Here is a 19,026-nt window from a genome sequence, read left to right on the forward strand (position 1 = left end):
GTATCACCCAGGGAGACAACCACACAACCACCTTCCTCGAAGTGCAATAAACCCCCAAAACTAAGACCCCTTTCACATATCCACCCTAAACCAGCCTCTGCCTCGTTGACAGGCCACACAGAATATTAGCCACAAAGAACATAAAAATAGTGAGGAGTAAAAAAAATTAATATCACTACAAATAACTGATAGAAAATAAAAGAGAGACTCTGGGTAAATAGATTAGGAGCAAGGAAGATCAACTAAAATGGTAGTCAACTGTCATGTTCGAACTAATATCAAACTTTTTTGATTTGACAAGTTTATTGAGACAAAAGCTTACATCTCAAAAGGATGAGTAACTTGAGTTATCCTTGCCCCTATATCAGAATTAGCTTAACAGTGAGATGAAGTTTATTGAGACAAAAGCTTACATCTCAAAAGGATGAGTAACTTGAGTTATCCTCGCCCCTATATCAGAATTAGCTTGACAGTGAGATGAAAGTGAAATCTAATATAGATACTCACATTTTACTGATGTTATAATATCAGAATGAGAAATGAGTAGCAAAATGAAATTACCATCCACTTTTTAAATTTTTTTTAGAATAAGTTTTGGTTTTACATATACTGCAGATGAAAATGTGTCACACAGTCTCAATAATAAATAACTTACTAACTTTTAAAAAACACATGAAACAAGTTACAGACACAATTTTTAAAAAATATACACTAGCTAAAAATATATATATCTATAAATCTGAACACAAAAAAAGACTTGAAAACAAGACATTGCAGAAAAGAAACAAGTTCAACCAACTCATACTCCAGTCTCAGCAAGGTACTGTTTTGAGATTCAATCAGTCCCGACCACAGTAATTTAACATGATTAATTACTACTACAAATATAATAATAGCAACAATAATGAATAATAATAATAATAATAATGATAAATTATTATTCTCCACCATGAAAAAAAATTATAAACAATAACAAGTAAATAATCTCAAACAGAATGCAAGACAGACTTTATTTCACACCCCTTCATTTTCTACCAACAAGTTAGATGCTTAACCAAAACCACAACTGAAGCTGCACCATCATTTTTCAAGAAAGCTTCAAGTATTCATCTACATTAAAAACAATAATAGTAAAACACTGACTTCGAAAAACTTCAATATCATTCAACCAAGTGGAAAATAAATGCTTAAGGAATTAACTTATGGAGGCACTCATGCATTCACAAATCTTTTCACATTAGTTATCAGAATGAATATGCATCTACCCTCCCAGACCTATGGCCAAGAAGGACAGGTTTTCATTAAAGAATGTCTTTCATTTTCTACAGACATTTTATATTAAAGTCCTTACTCAATAAAGAACAAAAAATATCATTGCATTCTTGCATACAATTTCCTTTCCTTCCATTTCATTTTTTTTTGTGAATCCTTTGCTAATTCGTGTTGTGTATTAGTATGGAAAACCCATCCCACAAAACTCTTCACAGCATCTAAATACACAAAAGAAAAGTAAAAAGCAAATAATGAAATAAAGATAAAAATGCAGCTCCTTCTCCTTTACAAAACTCCCCTTTCCCAATTTTGGTAAACATTACCCTCCTATACACATACCCACTTCACACTTTTATCACAACATACTCCCTAACCTATATACATCCAGCAACACTACAAAACTAACTTAGGTAGAACAACAAGCTTCCAATATGAGTGTTTATGCATTGCACTCAGGAAATGCCATATCCTAGTTAAAGCTGGTGCGGAAATGAATGACTGTATGTGACCTACCAATCACAAGCCTAATCTGTATAAAAGCTACAAACCTAAGATATATTTGCGTGAGATGATGGTACACTTTGATGCTGCCGATTAATGAGTGCACAAGTTTTTTTTTTTTCTTTTTCTTTTTTTAGGTTTTGCACCTTGAATGAGTCTGTGGAGGACGGAGGTCTTCGAAAAAGGAAAAGAATACAAGAAAGGAAAAGCAAAATGGCAAAGGCGATAAAAAAGAAAAAGGATGATGCAAATGCAAATCCCCACTGGCTTCTAATCATCTCCATGTTTTCAGAAAAGTGAATGATGTTAGAAGGAACAGATCTACCTATCATAAGGTATCTAAAGGTACTTCCACACTCACTTAATCTACACTTAAACAGAGAGAAGTCATTAATCAGACATTCCATCTGTAGTTCACTGTGGAATTTTTTGTTTCTTATCTCTTTCAAGCTATCTGATGAATCCCCTTATTTACACACCCCAATGAAAATGAAATGAAAATAGGTATACACACATGGGAGACATTCATAATTATAGGTATACACATTACCTTAGGCATTATCATAGATACAAGTCCATTTACTTTTCTTACTACAAAATGGTTTACATATACTTCCAATATAGTCTAATACAATCTAATATTTCCACATGATAAAAAATTACAAACCTTAAGAAAAATCATAAATAAACAGAAAGGAAATCAACTTTTAAATTCTTGCAAACACAGTATGACATAATAGGCACATTACCACTAGGCAGGTCTTCCCCCTACATCCAGTTCAACACCGAAATATAAAAAGGACCTTTCCTCCTTTCAATTCACATCAGGAATCTGCAGTACCTCAGGCTATGTATACTTGTATAGGGGTATACAGAGGAACAGATAGATTAAAGCTCAGTATCATAACATGACTAGAGAACAAATAATTTACAAAGCTTATAAACTCAGCACTGATGGCTCAACCCAGTTTCCTGTCTTTTCCAAGGAACTAACCCTAAAATAACTGCAACTTCTGGTATGTTATATCACATATAAACTACTGCATATATTGAGGAAGAGTAACTGTACAAACTGTAGCAGTTTCACTATTTAAATTTATCCACAATATACTTAAAAGCACATTTACAACTCAATATATTGTATGTATATATATATTCTTTATGCTTATCCTAACGCATGAAACAGGAACAGAGGAGGGGTATGGGAGCAAGGGATATTGAAGTAAAGTGTAATGCCTAGAAATGAGACCATATGATATATTTACAAATGGTAAGAGGACCATCCACTTGTGGAGATTTGTGAGCCTTCGAGAAGGTACTGCTGCACTCCCGCATCCTCCACAGTTCGCACAGGAAACTCCATCTGAAAGAAATGCATTGTATGAGCAGGAGAATGAATTTGATCATCTGGAACATTCAGGATAAAATTAATTCCTTCTCTCACTTGTGCAAATATAAAACACAGTTAAAATAATGAGTAAGAAATCAAGCCAGACCTCAAACATGCTGCTCCAAGTTCGAGACAAGGTAGTGATGAACTCATGCAGCTGACTGCCAGTACGGAAGTAGAGAGCCCAGTCACCAGAGATCTCTCCGGCTTCACTGCACTCAAATTCCTGAAAGAGGTGCCCAATGTTAACTTCTTCTGACTTGTTCTCAATCTCAAACTATAGCAAGCAAAATACAAAAATCAATAAGATTCTCTGTTCAAATCCTTATTTCTTAGTTTTCATGTAAAGATAAAAAAAAAAAAAAAAAAAAACACTATGCGGCTCATCCTTCTCCATGCACACACAAACCTACCATCAGACATGTGTTTGGACACTCTGCATACAGGAATAGTGAAGACAGGTGTTCAAGGGCACTGTAGGTGAGGACCTTGACTTCTCCCTTGGCCTGAATTCCCTGCGTAATCTCATCCAACGTTCTTCTCGGTACAGAGTTGCTCCTCGCCAACACCTCTTTGTTCTTTTTAATGTAGGGCGACAGATCCTTTTCATCTTTTGCAATTGAGCTAGCTTGGACATCTGAAGATCCATAGTCTGTCAGTCTTGTCAGGCTTCCTTGGTGCTGGAGTTTCTTTGGGGTCGAGGTTTTGTTGACACTGTTTGCACGCTTTAGGGGACTGCCAGGCATTGAGGGAGTGCTGTTGGTGCGATTGAGGGCTGTGAGTGAGGAACTTAGGTGCTTGCGCTCCTTGAGGTTGGACAGAGCCAGATTCAGGGGCTTCTGAGAGTCCTTCCTCTCCAGCTGTGCTTGAGCTGTTTGTGAATGTCTGGGAGATGAGCCCAAAGCCTGCTGCTGAGACTGCTGCAGGTTTGTTGTAGAGGATCTAGGGTCGGTAGCACTCTGGTGGTCAAAGGAGGAAGGGCCAATGTCTTGTGGAAGACCCAGTATTAGGTCTGACTGCTGAGCTAGCAACACCCCTGACTCCAGCAGGATCACTCTGCACGAGACCTGCTTACGTTCACTCACGTCTGGGACCTGAAAATCCAATGATGGAATATTTAGCATTGACTATTTTTTAAAACTAATCATATAGAAAAGATAAACAAACACATTAGTAACTAACTTTTACTGAATCTAAAAATCCAACACAGACACAGAAACACTCACCCCATTGTTGATAATCATAAGGAAGGCCTGGAGCCACAGGGAGGCCTCATGTTCATCAGATGCTGCGAGCATCACAGGAGGTGCTTTCTTCCTCAGTAACTGTGGGTCAAAATGATACATATATCCTAAATCATCAGCCACCCAAAATGAAATCTATAAATTCATTATACTCAAAAATTATGTAAAATAGAAGAACAAATATATAAAACAAAGGAGACTAGAATTTCCATTAAAAATAATGACGCACAGAGTACAACCCATGTCCATACCTGGAAGGCATAGGGCCGGTGACTTGAAGATATGCGCACACAGCCTACGCACTGCACGACCTCGACAATCATGTGAGGCAATCTCTCCCGAGCATCATTAAACTGGTATAGAACACCAGCTCTGAGGGAGATTAATGACACTTAATACCCACTTGATTTTTCCCTCCATTAATTTATCAAAGTGATAAAAAGAAGAGAGAGAGAGAGAGAGAGAGAGAGAGAGAGAGAGAGAGAGAGAGAGAGAGAGAGAGAGAGAGAGAGAGAGAGAGAGAGAGAGGAACAAGTTAATGAATCAGTGAGTACATGAGGCAAGAGTGAGTGTGTGTGTGTGTGTGTGTGTGTGTGTGTGTGTGTGTGTGTGTGTGTGTGTGTGTGTGTGTGTGTGTGTGTGTGTGTGTGTGTGTGTGCGTACGTGTGCGTGTGTGTGCGTGTGTGTGCGTGTGTGTGCGTGTGTGTGCGTGTGCGTGCGCGTGCGCGTGTGCGTGTGCGTGTGCGTGTGCGTGTGTGTGTGTGTGTGTGTGTGTGTGTGTGTGTGTGTGTGTGTGTGTGTGTACGCGCACATGCATGATCGTGTGTGTATGCATGTACGTATGCTATCAATGCCATAGAAAATGTCAACCTACTTGAGGATGAAAAAGGCGGGTCTCCACGAGGACAAGATCCCTGGAGGCTTAAACATCAATGGGCCCTCATTGGTAGGTCCCAGAGGCCCGGACACAGCATCCCCTCCCAGGCTGCTGCCATCCTCCCAGTCGGCCATCCAACACCCAACCACCTCTGGCCCACTCTGCAAGAAATGGGGGGGTCACTTCTGAGAATGCAGCTGACAAACAAACAAAATAAATAAATAAATAAATAAATAAATAAATAAATAATAAAATAAACAAACATAGTAAAATAAAGAAAGAAACTGAAGTATGCATACAATGAGAGATGTATTAGCCAAACTGTGGGGTGACATTGCTGAAATGACTTAGAGCAGAAAACTTGTAGTTCCTGTCTAGTATCAGTGGTGTGGTAGTTGCGGTAGTGATGGTCAGTTGTGGTGACGGAGTGGTGGTGGGGGTTACAGTAGAGTCGCTGGAGAGGTTATCAAGATAAAGACAGCTGTGTTAAGAATTGTGTGTGGTGTCGACCTTCTCTTTGAAATTCATCCTAGGAACACACTACAGCTAAAATACAAATAGTCATTTGACTAATCATTACAGTAAACAACAGAAATGAGAAAGGACACAGAAAATGCTGCAAAACAATACTGCCTACCAGTCCCCCCACCCCAGAGAAAAATAACACTAAAATTAAACAATAATAAACAAAAAAAATCTGCTGTCCCGATAAAAAGGAATCTCTGGCAAATCTTCAAAACCCTTGCCATTTAACCTCCCTAATCTTCATCTAAATTAATCCTTTTAAAACTAAAATTCTTTCAATTTCTTTTTATAGAAAACACCTGCTATAACAAACACAAAAGGACAAATATCCAAACCCCACAGAATCTTTAACTTACTAAAATACATCATAACAAATATCAATCACCATTACTTGGGTGGTCTTAGATCCTAAAGGTAGAAGATGCAATATAAATCAAACTCGAGTCATGAAACTAGTAAACAGCACATCCACACTATTTACAAAAGACAACATACCTATTGCCTCAAAACCCACTTCAACAACTACACCTCATGCTCATACCTTCATGAGAAATATTCAGATCCTGACATTTTACAGTAAAATAAAATAAACAAATAAACACACAAACAAATATGTAATATAATATGCTCAGTATATAAACGAAGAAGAAGAAGAAGAAGAAGAAGAAGAAGAAGAAATAAAGACAACTACATCACATACTCTGCTCTACAATGTTATGTTTTCAAAAGGAATATTCCCAGCCTTCCATTTCTACAGAAAGTAAATAAATGAATAACTTAACAAAAAAAAACTAAAGTAAACTCCATGATTTACAACTAAAAACTGTACAAACAAGCATGCACCCATTTCTGACTTTCACATTTGCACATACAGAAGTTATCTACAATAATAAAAGAACTTATTTACAAAACAATATAAACTGTCATACAAGACCCATTCCGACTCCATAAATACAAGATAGAAAATAAGCCGAACGTAAAACCTTTATCCTGAAATGCAATTCATATACTTAACCTAACATCATGCTCCTGCACAAAAGCATTCTACATTCTACAGCAGAACAATACAACCATAAACACTGCCTTTACTTACTTCTTTTGGCAAGACATCAAGGAAATCAACACCGGCCAGAACATGGTCTGAGTTGAATTTCATCAACCAATGCCATAGTTAGGGTTTCCAGTTTCCAGTGAGGGTCAGAACCACACCCCACACGAACCCACACACAATCGTTCTTACTCACACTCTCGCACTCGTTATCGCTCTCACTCTCACCCTCATTTTCTGTTCTCATCCTCACTCTTGCTCTCAACCTCATTCTTGCTCTCACTCTCTCCCATTCTCTCATCATTAAAGACACATCAAACTCTTAAAAAGCTACATAAATAAATGAAATGCATAAAACCATGCTACAGCTTTATGAAAACTTTATTTAAAAAACTCAAGAACCAAACCTCCTACACTTAAATCCTAAAAAAAAATATATATACATAATAAAATAAATTCTAAAAAATCAACTTCCCTAAAGATAAATGAAGAAAAAAAGATTAAAAAATAAATAAGGAACCTCAGAAACAACCAATTGAAGTGGAAATTCTAACAGAACTGCCTTAAAATCTAATCACCATTTCAGAACATGAGAAACAACGCTATCACATGTACAGAGATACAACATTAAGACGACAGTCAATGAAGACAACCAAGACCTTGAAACTACATTATAATAGAGATGAAAACAATTCTCAGACGAATGAATACAAAAAACATAAATAAATAAATAAATAAATAACTGTCACAGATCTTCAGAAAACAATCATACAAACATACATATATGAATGCAAAAGTGAACAAAGAACTAAATATTCCTTAGCCTTAAACTAAAAACCTATGAAAATTAATCTTTTTTTAATCAAAACGTTACTTCTAAATCTACACAACAATCTGAATATATGTTGCCAAACACAGCAAGAAATGAAGCAGTTTGAAAAAGGAAATATTTTTTGAAAAAGGAAATATTTTTTGTAAATGAAAACTCAGTAGTATACTCCCCCTTTTTTTTTCATCTTAATATACTTACTAAAAACACAATTTTTAGGCTTCTTTTCTTACTGTGTTAATGCAATCTATGATTTCAAAAAGTAATATTAGAATCATGGATTTATACTCTAATAAAAAAAAAATAATACTAAAACAAACAAGACGAAAATGTGATAAACTAAACAGAACTACAAACCATAAATGAAAACTACACAATACTACATCATCTTAAAAATATAATAAAAACACAATGTCTTTCTACATAATCACTCAGCCATGGAAAAGATATTAAAAAATAAAAACAGAAAGATATCAAGAAGACTGGATTCAAAATGACAAAAGTACAAAATGGGATCTTTATCAACTATAACAAAAGAATATATATAGCTAAAGAAACAAAAACAAAAAATAATAAAAAAATAAAAAATGGAGGTAGCAGCCATCAATAGGGCAACGAGCTCTCACATTTCAACTGAAATTCCTGCAATATTTTCAACTTCACAAAAGAACAACCACCTAATAACACATTGCAACAGTCTTCAACCCTTTGAAAACAAGACTATTGCATCACTCAAATAACATCACTTCATCAAAAGATCATATTATATATGATTCCCTGACTGGTTTTAATACAAAATATCTATTTATGAAATGTAAGAAAAAGAACACAGAGATTTGTTATCAGCAAATTAATGCTCCAGCACACTGGTTCGGTATCCATATAATGTTGAAGAAATAATTTGAAGACATAGCATGCTTGTCGGAGTCTGTCTTAACAAAAAACAAGGATGCTAATCCATGCAAATTATTTTGAGAATTTGTCTCATAATGGTGCTTGCAAAAGATCATTAAGAAAATAATTATTTTCAATTTTTAGCAATATCAGTAACTAAGTGTGAACAGCATTAAGATTTGTCAATCACACGCAAGTCACTGTAATTAACATGAGTACCAAGGCAGCATTCCTACCTGTAGTCGCAGCTGAGCCCTCAACCACCTTCTCAGCCCAGCCAATTCCCAGGCTGGATGGACCACAACAGCAGGTAGACTTCGGTCATGTAGAGTCCCATTCCACCGCGAATAACCATCTGCATATATGGGCATGCCATACTGTTTTTCCAGGTGGATATGTGCAGGACAGGTTTCCTCCTCCAACTCCTCAACTTTGTCTTCTTCCTTCTCAGTGATATTTCCATTTTCTGACTCCTTTTCTTCCTCCTGCACTACAGCAACTTCATTCTTATTGGCTGGTACTTCATTCTCCTCTGGGTATGACTCCTGGCTAGTGTTCACTGATGTCTGGATCATCTTTGAGTGTATCTGTGTTCTGCTTGACTGTGTTTGACTCATGTAGGAAGACTGTTGGCTTCCTTCCATTGATCTTGGACTTTGGCTTTCATTAAGTATGTCTTCTTCACTAGCATCAACTGAGGCTTGACTAGCATCAGTCATGTCTGGACTCTCGTCAACAGACTCTGGACTTGGGTCTGTCAAATCATTACTGGCCTCACTGGAATCCTGACTTGTTTCTGTCATATCTTGACTAGCTTCAGATATATCTTGACTGGCTTCAGTTAAGTCAGAATTGTCTTCAATTAACTCATGACTGGCCTCGGTAAGATCATGGCTGGGTTCCGTAAGGTCATGACTCTCTTCAGTCAGGTCGTGACTAGCCTCGGTGAGGTCCTGACTGGCCTCGCTCAAGTCCTGACTGACGACCGACCCCGGAGTGGCGGCTGAAAGGTCCTGTGTTACTTCAGAGGACTCGTGACTGTGATCAGCCGAGTTTTTCCTTGTGTCCCACGCATTGAGCAGAGATTCCTCTAATAAAGAGTTTGATAAATTGTCTTCACACTCTCTGGTGATAGAACGAGTGAGTTTCAATTTCCCCGGTGGGAATAAGTCTCGATAATCAATGTATGTTTCTTCCTTCTTTAATGCTGCTCCTAGTTTGAGAGCAGCAAAGTGCCTCCTAATAGCCAATTCAAGGCAACTCACGATGGCATGAGTCACATCAGGGTCGCCAATGTCTAACTGAATGCCAGTGTTGTTGCCTGTGGTGGCAAGGTCATCATGCACTGCTTCCTTGCTCAACACACAAACCCACTGATCATTGGCCCCCACCTGGAACAAACATAACCATATGCTAAAGTTTACACAATATAACTATATAAAACACAGAATGTCCTTTCTATAAAATGCATGTATAAACATTATTCTGAAAAAAAAAAGAAAAAAAGTATGAAACATCATTACCACTAAATTATACTGAAAACCTAGGAAATTCAAGCAAAAAATTTAATCTTCCTTGACTTACTATGATGGTGTGAATATCATGATAAGGTAGAATATGTCGAGGTTTGGATCCCTTCAGTCTTGGTGCCAGTATATAGAGTGTCTGTGTTGATAAGACAACCTGGACTCCTATGCTGTGCCCACTACTGTGACCCTCTCGAGCAGCAAACACCTGTCATCAAAGAGATTATAAATAACCAATTATCATACAGTGCTTGCTCCTGTGGTGAAGTCCCTAATGCTAGTATTAACTCCAAGAGATTGGACTTCCTCTTATCATCATGTGGAGAGAACCTTGTATATTCTCAAATACCCAATTCTCAATCAGTATACATGAAATGTCTAGAATCTCATATGAGGTTTAAATCCAACTAGAATTCTACTAAAAAGCTAGGTAATAAAAAACTCTGGCTTTTACAAACACAACACAAGACAGACACAGTACCAATAACACAGAAAATTGTCTGAATATTTTTACACTTTCCTTCAAGAAAATAGATATCAAAATAAAAGACATTTTACCCGATAGAGCTTCTCTTCAGGCACTGCTAGCACGTGAGTCATAATCCATTCATCCAACTTATAATCCATAATTCTGCCTGGGGTTACAAGGTTTGACTGCCCCTGAGCAACCTCTAGGGCAAGGCGCCTTTCCTGAAAGTAAAAAAAAAAAAAGTAACCAATGAATACGGGACCATTTCTATCTAAATTCTTTTATCAGTATAATGACCATTCACAGTGAATCAAAGCCTTTCATGAATAATTTCAGTTAAAAGTAACAATGGATCAATTACTCATATCAACAAAATTAATAAACAAAAGGATTACCTCTTCCCTAAATTTTTTGCCATCTACTTTGACTGGAATGTAAAGACTTGGGGGAGCCTTATCCTTGCGAAAGCTCTTTTTGTACAGCCTCCTCCTCTCATCAGATGAGAGCATCGACTTGGACCTCCTGCCCTGCAATCTCCCCATCCCATCTCTCTGCATCTGGGCCTCTGCCTTAATGGCCATCAGCTGCTTCTGCTTGGGTCTTGTCCCTGTGGCCAGCTGTTCCTGGCTCAGTAAGGCTCTGGTGGACGTGACTTGCTGGCTGTTCAAGATACTAGGGTCTGTTGTGGCCTTCTCCAGCAGCTCATGTCCCATCTTGGTTAGCTCTTCCCATCTCAGCCCGTCGATGATGTTGGTTCGCTGCACCACTGCTGCCGATAACACCCCCTGTTCCTGCTTTTCCCCTGGGAGACACTTCCACAGGTCACTTGAGATGTCTGTCCCACTGTTGTTGTTGTTGCTGTCATCATCTGCATTGCTCGGTGTAAGGCTGATAATGGACTGGTGTAGAGGAGGGTCCTCCTGGCCCTCTGGTGGAGCCCGCTCACTCAAGGAAGGGGTAGACTGTGAAGGTAAAACAAGAGGTGATAAAATTACTTCCCACATTTTAAGAAACATTGCTTTTGATCTAATTCATATATAAACATATCCTACCAGGGTACTATATCAACCCTGGACTCACCTGATCAAGGCTGGTGAAGAGTTCATCTAATGCTATAGATGTTGGAAGCAGCCCTCGGTCCTTCAGGTTGGAAAGCAAGTCACGGAGATCACCCAGATCACGAATCTCAGAATATCCGCAGAGACTGAGCCGACTGTAAGTGAAGAAGTGTGAGATCAATGCTAACAAAGTAAGGTAAATACAAGTGCAACCTTAAAACAACAGCAGATAAACATAATCATTACTCACAATGCTTCACACTTAAACACAATTCAGATTAAGTCTGTGCAATAATATACAGAAAAAGGATAAACTTCTGCCTTAAATTTGAAGATTTATGCTCTTCCTTCAACTATGACAATGAACAAATTTTGCATGTGCATTAGGACCTGAAGGGACAAATATCATACATGACATAAGTTTATGACCTGTTGAAGCTGGCAAATTGTAATAAAACAGGAGGGGAGATATGGGTAACCAAGTGAGCTCCTCAACCCAATCGGATGGAAAGAATACATGCCATGTAATATAAATTAATTTACTGTCTTTACACATAGATGGCTCTACAAGTGTGAATTCACCAAGGAGTCAGTTATTAGTCCAACCTCTCTCACCTGCTTACCCTTTCCCTTGATTTTTGTAAAGTTTCATTTGTATTATTTTACTGTCTCTAACCCCTTAACGACGGGTCACGCCGATAGTTGTCAAAATAAACCGCTCAAAATGTGGTGTGCGGCTGTATGCCGCGGCGGCGCACCAAAGCGCTATGAGCCGGTGATTTGGCTTGATGTACCGAACTCCCGCGTACATTCTAATAACAATTTAACCCCTTGACGATGGATGAAGAATATCAAAAAGATACTCTATGCTCTGGAGATCTATGGCAATGCGCAGACTTTGAGCACAGGAGCGCTTTGGTGCGCTGCCACGGCGTTTAGCTGCACGCCACAGATCCACAGATCGAGCAGTTTGTTTTGACACTTCACGGTGTGACCCGTCGGGAAGGGGTTAATAATCATAATATCAATAGGAATAATAACATTATCAATATTAATTGTATCAGAATTAAAAACTCATTTTCCAGCAAATTCAAGGAATGGGGAAATCAGGTGCAATCACTAGGGACTATTGATAGACTCCTTGCTGGCTGAGCACATGTGGAGCGATCTGTATGTAACAAAATTCACAAAAAGCTACAAGGGACAGTACATAGAGCCATAGTCATTGGGGCAAAAGACAATGATGAATAATAACTTCATTTTCTATTGAAAGTGAGAAAGAAGTTGCTGATCCTCTTCCCACTTCCCTTGTCCGTTCTTGAAAAGGTCATGTACACTGCATTACATTACCCTTTGTACTCTTATTGTAAATATTAATAAACGATGTTATCAAACAATTGTTTCCCCTTAAATCCTGTGCATGACCTTAGCCCCTTGTACAATTAACCTGAAGCAAGACAGCTAAATTTCATAAATTACTGAGCAAAAGAGAGATCAAGTATAACATTAAAAATAAGCAAAAACTTCTTTCCCTAACCATAAATAAATGCTCATTATTTCTTACTTGTGTTGAGGCTTGTGCTGCTCCAGGTCAGAAATGTCGGTGAAAGAGACCCTTTTCTCCACATTCTTGGCATTGGGCAGCCTCCCTCGTCGCACCACAGTCACTTCATCCCCTCGCACCTCATTCCCCATCTGCTTGCTCGTGTTCCCATCATCGGTCCCGTTGCAGGTCGCGTTCACATTCCTGTTTTCAAGAGTGTTGGCGAGTTCGTCCCCCTTTTCACTCTTCTCCTTGTACCCTTTCTCCTGCCCGTCTTCCTTGCTCTCACAGTTGAGGTTGTTGACGTTCCTATCATAATTATCACAGTTTTGCTTTGGTGTTCCTTCCGCAGTTGTAATGGTTGGAGAGGAAGACGAGGAGGAGTCCCAAGGGATCGTAGATGTTGTCCTGCTTTGTGTGCCTGTTATGGTGGTCGCCGTGGAGGTGCTGTGCCGGTGACCCATCTCTCCACTTTCATCCTTTTGCACTTTCGTCGTGCTAAGGTTTGTGCTCTTGGCATCAGTGGGCGTTGTGCCCCCCGATGACACTCTGGATGAGCTCTGCGATGATGACCTGCTCCTCCTTTTCTTCTTAGAGCCCTGGAACAACCGACAGAAAAAAGTTAATGACCTTGAGAGGAAAATTACAACAAGGCCCTGCGATGAATAGTTCTGGATCTTGCAAGAGACGCGTTTGCCATCCAAGGGCTCAGGGAAAAGTGAGCAGGGTTTCTTATCTGTCCTGAGATTGTGAAGCATTAGTCAGCTGATAAGCATCTTAAGAAAAGATCATATCTTATCTCAAGTTCCTTCAGTGTTACTTTGACACAATATCTTACGTACTTTAATCAGACTGATAAAGTTTTCTTTCCTTTATCTGGAATCAATTTAATTTTTTTTGAAATATATGACATGTCAACCCTTACTAACCAACAAAATATAAATACATTAAAATATTCATGATAACAGACATTAACTCATGAAATCTATGCTAACAGAATATCCTGGTAACAGAAAAAAGGTTCGTCCACAAACCACAGTCTTCCACTCTTAAACATCATGCAAAACATCTTATTCTTATGCAGTCAAAACAAAATACAAATGAAAATTATTTGATATACATAATCTATGCTTTCACATGTCATGCTCTGTAAAACAGGAACACAAAACAAAATTAAATGTATACTCAGGTACTCCAACTAATATATATATATATATATATATATATATATATATATATATATATATATAAACCACTAATAAAGGTATTTCTTCTTCATATATCATGAAACCCTAAAAGATAAATGTTTAATACTGAAACTGGCTAAACATACATATAAAAAAAAATTCAGCAAATAAATAAATAGTTAAGAATGATTAAATCAGAAAAGCAAATAAAAAATATACAAGAACAGTTCAAAATGGAACTAAAAATATTTGCAAAAAAACATCCAACTATTCACAAAATGCTTACACTTTCCACAATGACATTATAAAAATGTAGTAACCATTTTACCCAACATTCAAATACTTTAATCTAGCTATTCTTCTCTAATCAAGTAATAAGGAAAACAAGCAAAAGAATGGAACAATACAATTGTAGAAAAGGTTTGAATTAGAATGACTATTTTTCACATTACAAGAAATTTTAATTCTCATTCATACCTTTTCTACATTTGTCAATATGAGTATAGTTAAATACAATCCTACTGAAACCAGCTGGAGATGAGAAAACGAGTAATGACAAAAAAAAAAAAAAAAAAAAAAAAAAAATCATAATAATATTGATAAAAATACAAAAAAGCATAATAAAAATGATTAAAAAATGAATAAAATTATAATAACAATAACAGAAAAACAAAAATAAAAAACATCACATTGCCTAAAAAAACTGGTAAAGTAAATTTCCAAAAGCATCTATTGTATGAAAATGCCTAAGCATAAGCATAAAAAATTACCTTGTGCCAAAGAAAGGGTGTTTGTTTGTGTCAAAGTTGCACTAAAAGTCAAAATAAAAAAAAATCAGCAAGCTACAAAAAAATAATCTAGGATTACTTAGATTACTTTTAAAGGACATTTTCATGCACCATGATTTATAAGTCATCAAGCTTAGCATGTAGAAGTGCCACAGAAGTAGTACAATGATAGTGGTAACTTAAAATTCCTGCTACAGGCGGAGATTCTTTCAACTGCTAGTAAGGCAATTCAGGAAGAAAGAGATACTAGGCTACCTTGGCTATGTGTTCTATTTCTATGGATGTGTCCAACTGTTCACATGTAGCTTGAAAGACAGGTAACTCCCCTTCAATGGAATGCTGGAAAACAGTAGTACAGGTAAGATACTCTAAGATGTTCAGTGGAAAACTGCTAAACTTACAAAAAAGACCTGTCCCTTTTAAACAGAAATGATATACATGTCTCCTTTCCTCTGCCTGACCCAACTCCAAAATCTAAAACAGATATGAAATTACCACGAGATCCTAAAAAATTCCTTGAACACCATATGTTTATGTTAATAAATTTAGCCATTTTCCCAGACCCTCAGCTGTACCTTTCCTTAGATATAATGACCATGCAAAAAATAAGGTGACCCCCTATTTCTCCTGGCCTCTATAGTTTAGAGGAGAGCCATATGCCTTTTTTTTTTTTTTTTTTTTTTCTTGCAAAAAAACTATCATGTCCCAAAGGACTAATTACAACCAAGTTTCTTAAACACTGCCTTTTCAAACAATCTAGATGCAGCTGAGTTGTACATGCAAAGTATTTAACTCATTCACACTCTCATTTACTCACTCACTTTGAGAAAAATAATGGCTGTAAATGCATCTCTCATTACTCAAAAATGCAAGTTTTCATTCACAGATGAAATGGATACAAAGGACATTGCACCAAAAACGTTCAGAGAAAAAAAATTATATTCACACGGTAACAAAAATCATTGTTATCCAAAAATCTTTAAAAATTTAAAGCAGGATTATCAAATACCCCACCATTTACTACAGCTAATGAGGAAAAACATGATATATTACCAAAGCCAAACCATAAGTTTGATGTAAAAACTATGCAGATGAAATTAATGATATGCAGGATACACTTTATGACATAAAAAAACAGAGGTCTCAAAATTAGTACTATCTTTTTCCTTATTTTTTGAATACATGCATACAGCCATGCAAGATATGAACATACAAAAAAGAGACACAAGTACACTATAGTCTTGATATACTATATAAAAGATAATCAGTCAGTAACGTTTAACTGAAGTGATTAATATTTTTCTTTCAGATCCACAAACCCCATTCAACATCAATAAAAGATTAGCTATAAAAGACTTAGCACCTGTTGCCCTTACTCTCCTAATACCCAACCATCATCCAACCACATTCTTCCCATACCCTAGACATCATCCAACTCTCTAAATCTACACCAAAACCAAACCGACACAAAACGCATTAGTCTCCAACTCCTTCTATGAGATACTGACCCAGCTCTCCTCGAGGGCCTCTGAGCATGTAGTATCAAGGTCTGGAAAATCATGCTGCGAGGGGGAAGGGATGGATGACCCCATGCTGCTCACAGACATGCTGGTGGCCGAAGAGCTGCTCATACTTCCCCCTGAAGCCAGCCATCCCGGAATATCCTGCAAGATCATAACGAGCCTTTTAAATATTTTGATTCTATCTCTCTGCCTTCTTCCACTAGATGACTACAATTCACTATAAGGACAGGACTCTATAATCTGTGATTTGTTTCACAAGAGAACACTTACACTCACTTTTAATGAATGACTCAGTAATCAAAATATCTAAATATAATCCCATTCATAAGAAAAAAGTCAGTATAATTGCTGAGTTAAACAGTCTACTAAAGAGTATAAGCTCCCTCCCTTCATTCCATGGAAAAAGGGAGGTATTTATCCTTAAAAGAATGACGTGATCTGCCTTTATGACACTTTGAAAAGAGGGGAGAGAAAAGCATATAAAATTTCTTAAAAATTAAAAACTTGAAGCCTATCCCTCCCCCATCAAACTCCCCTTAAAACATTAATATATTAAAATGCACTGAGACACAAGAAAATACGAACCACAGGAATGGTGAATCGGATGTGCTCCAGTCCCGCAGCCAGCATGAGGAGGAGGTGCGTCCTATGGGGGTCCCTCAGCAGCGCCTGGGATCCGTAGTGTGACCCCAGTAACAGCTGGTGAGTGGTTAGGACGTGCAGGTAGCTCTCCAGCTGTCCCTCGTTCAAGCACAGGCAAATCCACGCACGACCTGAAAATCCAGGATTTTTACTCAAAACTAAAGTACTGGATTGTGATATCAGCCTCTTTGTCAGATTATCATAATTATCATCATTTATTTATTTATCTATTTTTTTTTATTAGCTCAACTGAATGATTTATGTTAAAATCTTATTATACAATGAAATTGCATAATAAGTAGTTCAAAAACTACTTGATATCAAAATATAATAAAAAAGTTTGTAACTTGACTAATCATAATATAAAATGTCTCATGTTGCTATAAAATCATAATGTCAATACAATACTCTAAATTACATAAATATTAATCAAATGTTTATTCAAACTTTATTATAAAATTAACCTGTAACTTCTTAAAAACATTAAAAGTTAATTAAACCTCATATTAAAAAACTAACATATAATTAGAAAGATAGAAAGAGAGATATGGATATAGATATAGATAAATAGATATGAACAAAAGATATGAAAGCATGGGGAAAAAATACAAAATCTCCAGCAATCTCCCCACTCCCTACTTCCATTCGTCCCCCAGTTCACTGCCTCCCTCCAATCTCCATTTTCGGTCCCCCTCCAATCTCGCCTCGCTTCCCTCCCCCTCCAATCTCGCCTCGCTTCCCTCCCCCTCCAATCTCGCCTCGCTTCCCTCCCCCTCCAATCTCGCCCTCGCTTCCCTCCCCCTCCAATCTCGCCCTCGCTTCCCTCCCCCTCCAATCTCGCCCTCGCTTCCCTCCCCCTCCAATCTCGCCCTCGCTTCCCTCCCCCTCCAATCTCGCCCTCGCTTCCCTCCCCCTCCAATCTCGCCCTCGCTTCCCTCCCCCTCCAATCTCGCCCTCGCTTCCCTCCCCCTCCAATCTCGCCCTCGCTTCCCTCCCCCTCCAATCTCGCCCTCGCTTCCCTCCCCCTCCAATCTCGCCCTCGCTTCCCTCCCCCTCCAATCTCGCCCTCGCTTCCCTCCCCCTCCAATCTCGCCTCGCTTCCCTCCCCCTCCAATCTCGCCCTCGCTTCCCTCCCCCTCCAATCTCGCCTCGCTTCCCTCCCCCTCCAATCTCGCCCTCGCTTCCCTCCCCCTCCAATCTCGCCTCGCTTCCCTCCCCCTCCAATCTCGCCCTCGCTCCCCTCCCCCCCCCATCTCGCCTCGCTTCCCTCCCCCTCCAATCTCGCCCTCGCTCCCCTCCCCCTCCAATCTCGCCCTCGCTTCCCTCCCCTCCAATCTCGCCCTCGCTTCCCTCCCCCTCCTGCACCCCCAACCAAGAAAGAAAAGAAAAAAAGAAAGCAAAAACAGAAGAAAAAAAAAATAGATAAACGAGGAAAAAAGTACAAGCAAAGACGGAAAACAAAATGATACCAAATAAAAGATGAAAAAGAAAAAGAAAAAAAAAAAATGGAAAAGATAATATAAATAGGCCTAAAAATCTCACTTAGCCACGCTACACTTACCACTAACCCTAAAACAAATAAGTAAAAAGTAAATAAATAAACAAAACAATAATCAAAATTAAGAAAGATTTTAAAAGTACGTAAAAACAGAAAGTAAAAAAAAATATATACTAATGATAAATAAATAAATAGATAAATAAATCAATAAA

General features: G+C 38.0%; 1 protein-coding gene across 1 annotated transcript; it reads right to left on the minus strand.

The window, feature by feature from the left end:
* Positions 1-565: 565 nt before the first annotated feature.
* On the minus strand, positions 566-17,535 carry LOC125033336. Its single transcript, XM_047624744.1, has 15 exons — positions 17,260-17,535; positions 16,660-16,815; positions 15,407-15,490; positions 13,198-13,775; positions 11,656-11,788; positions 10,971-11,537; positions 10,665-10,796; positions 10,165-10,314; positions 8,817-9,971; positions 5,282-5,445; positions 4,659-4,779; positions 4,390-4,488; positions 3,577-4,257; positions 3,270-3,389; positions 566-3,136 (listed from the first exon to the last, which is right to left on the minus strand). The coding sequence occupies exons 1-15, from the start codon at positions 17,302-17,304 to the stop codon at positions 3,035-3,037; spliced, it is 4,287 nt and encodes a 1,428-aa protein (XP_047480700.1). The 5' UTR covers positions 17,305-17,535; the 3' UTR covers positions 566-3,034.
* Between the last annotated feature and the right edge of the window lie 1,491 nt (positions 17,536-19,026).

This window comes from Penaeus chinensis, chromosome 16 (genome assembly GCF_019202785.1).
Source record: "Penaeus chinensis breed Huanghai No. 1 chromosome 16, ASM1920278v2, whole genome shotgun sequence".
NCBI classification, from domain to species: Eukaryota; Metazoa; Arthropoda; class Malacostraca; order Decapoda; family Penaeidae; genus Penaeus; species Penaeus chinensis.

Coding starts and splice junctions, on each gene's coding strand:
- LOC125033336 (XM_047624744.1), bottom strand. CDS start 17,304: ATGCTGGCTGCGGGACTGGAGCACATCCGATTCACCATTCCTGTG. Junction 11,538..11,655: donor TCTTCACCAGCCTTGATCAG/GTGAGTCCAGGG, acceptor TTACCTTCACAG/TCTACCCCTTCCTTGAGTGA. Junction 4,489..4,658: donor ACCGGCCCTATGCCTTCCAG/GTATGGACATGG, acceptor TTTGACCCACAG/TTACTGAGGAAGAAAGCACC.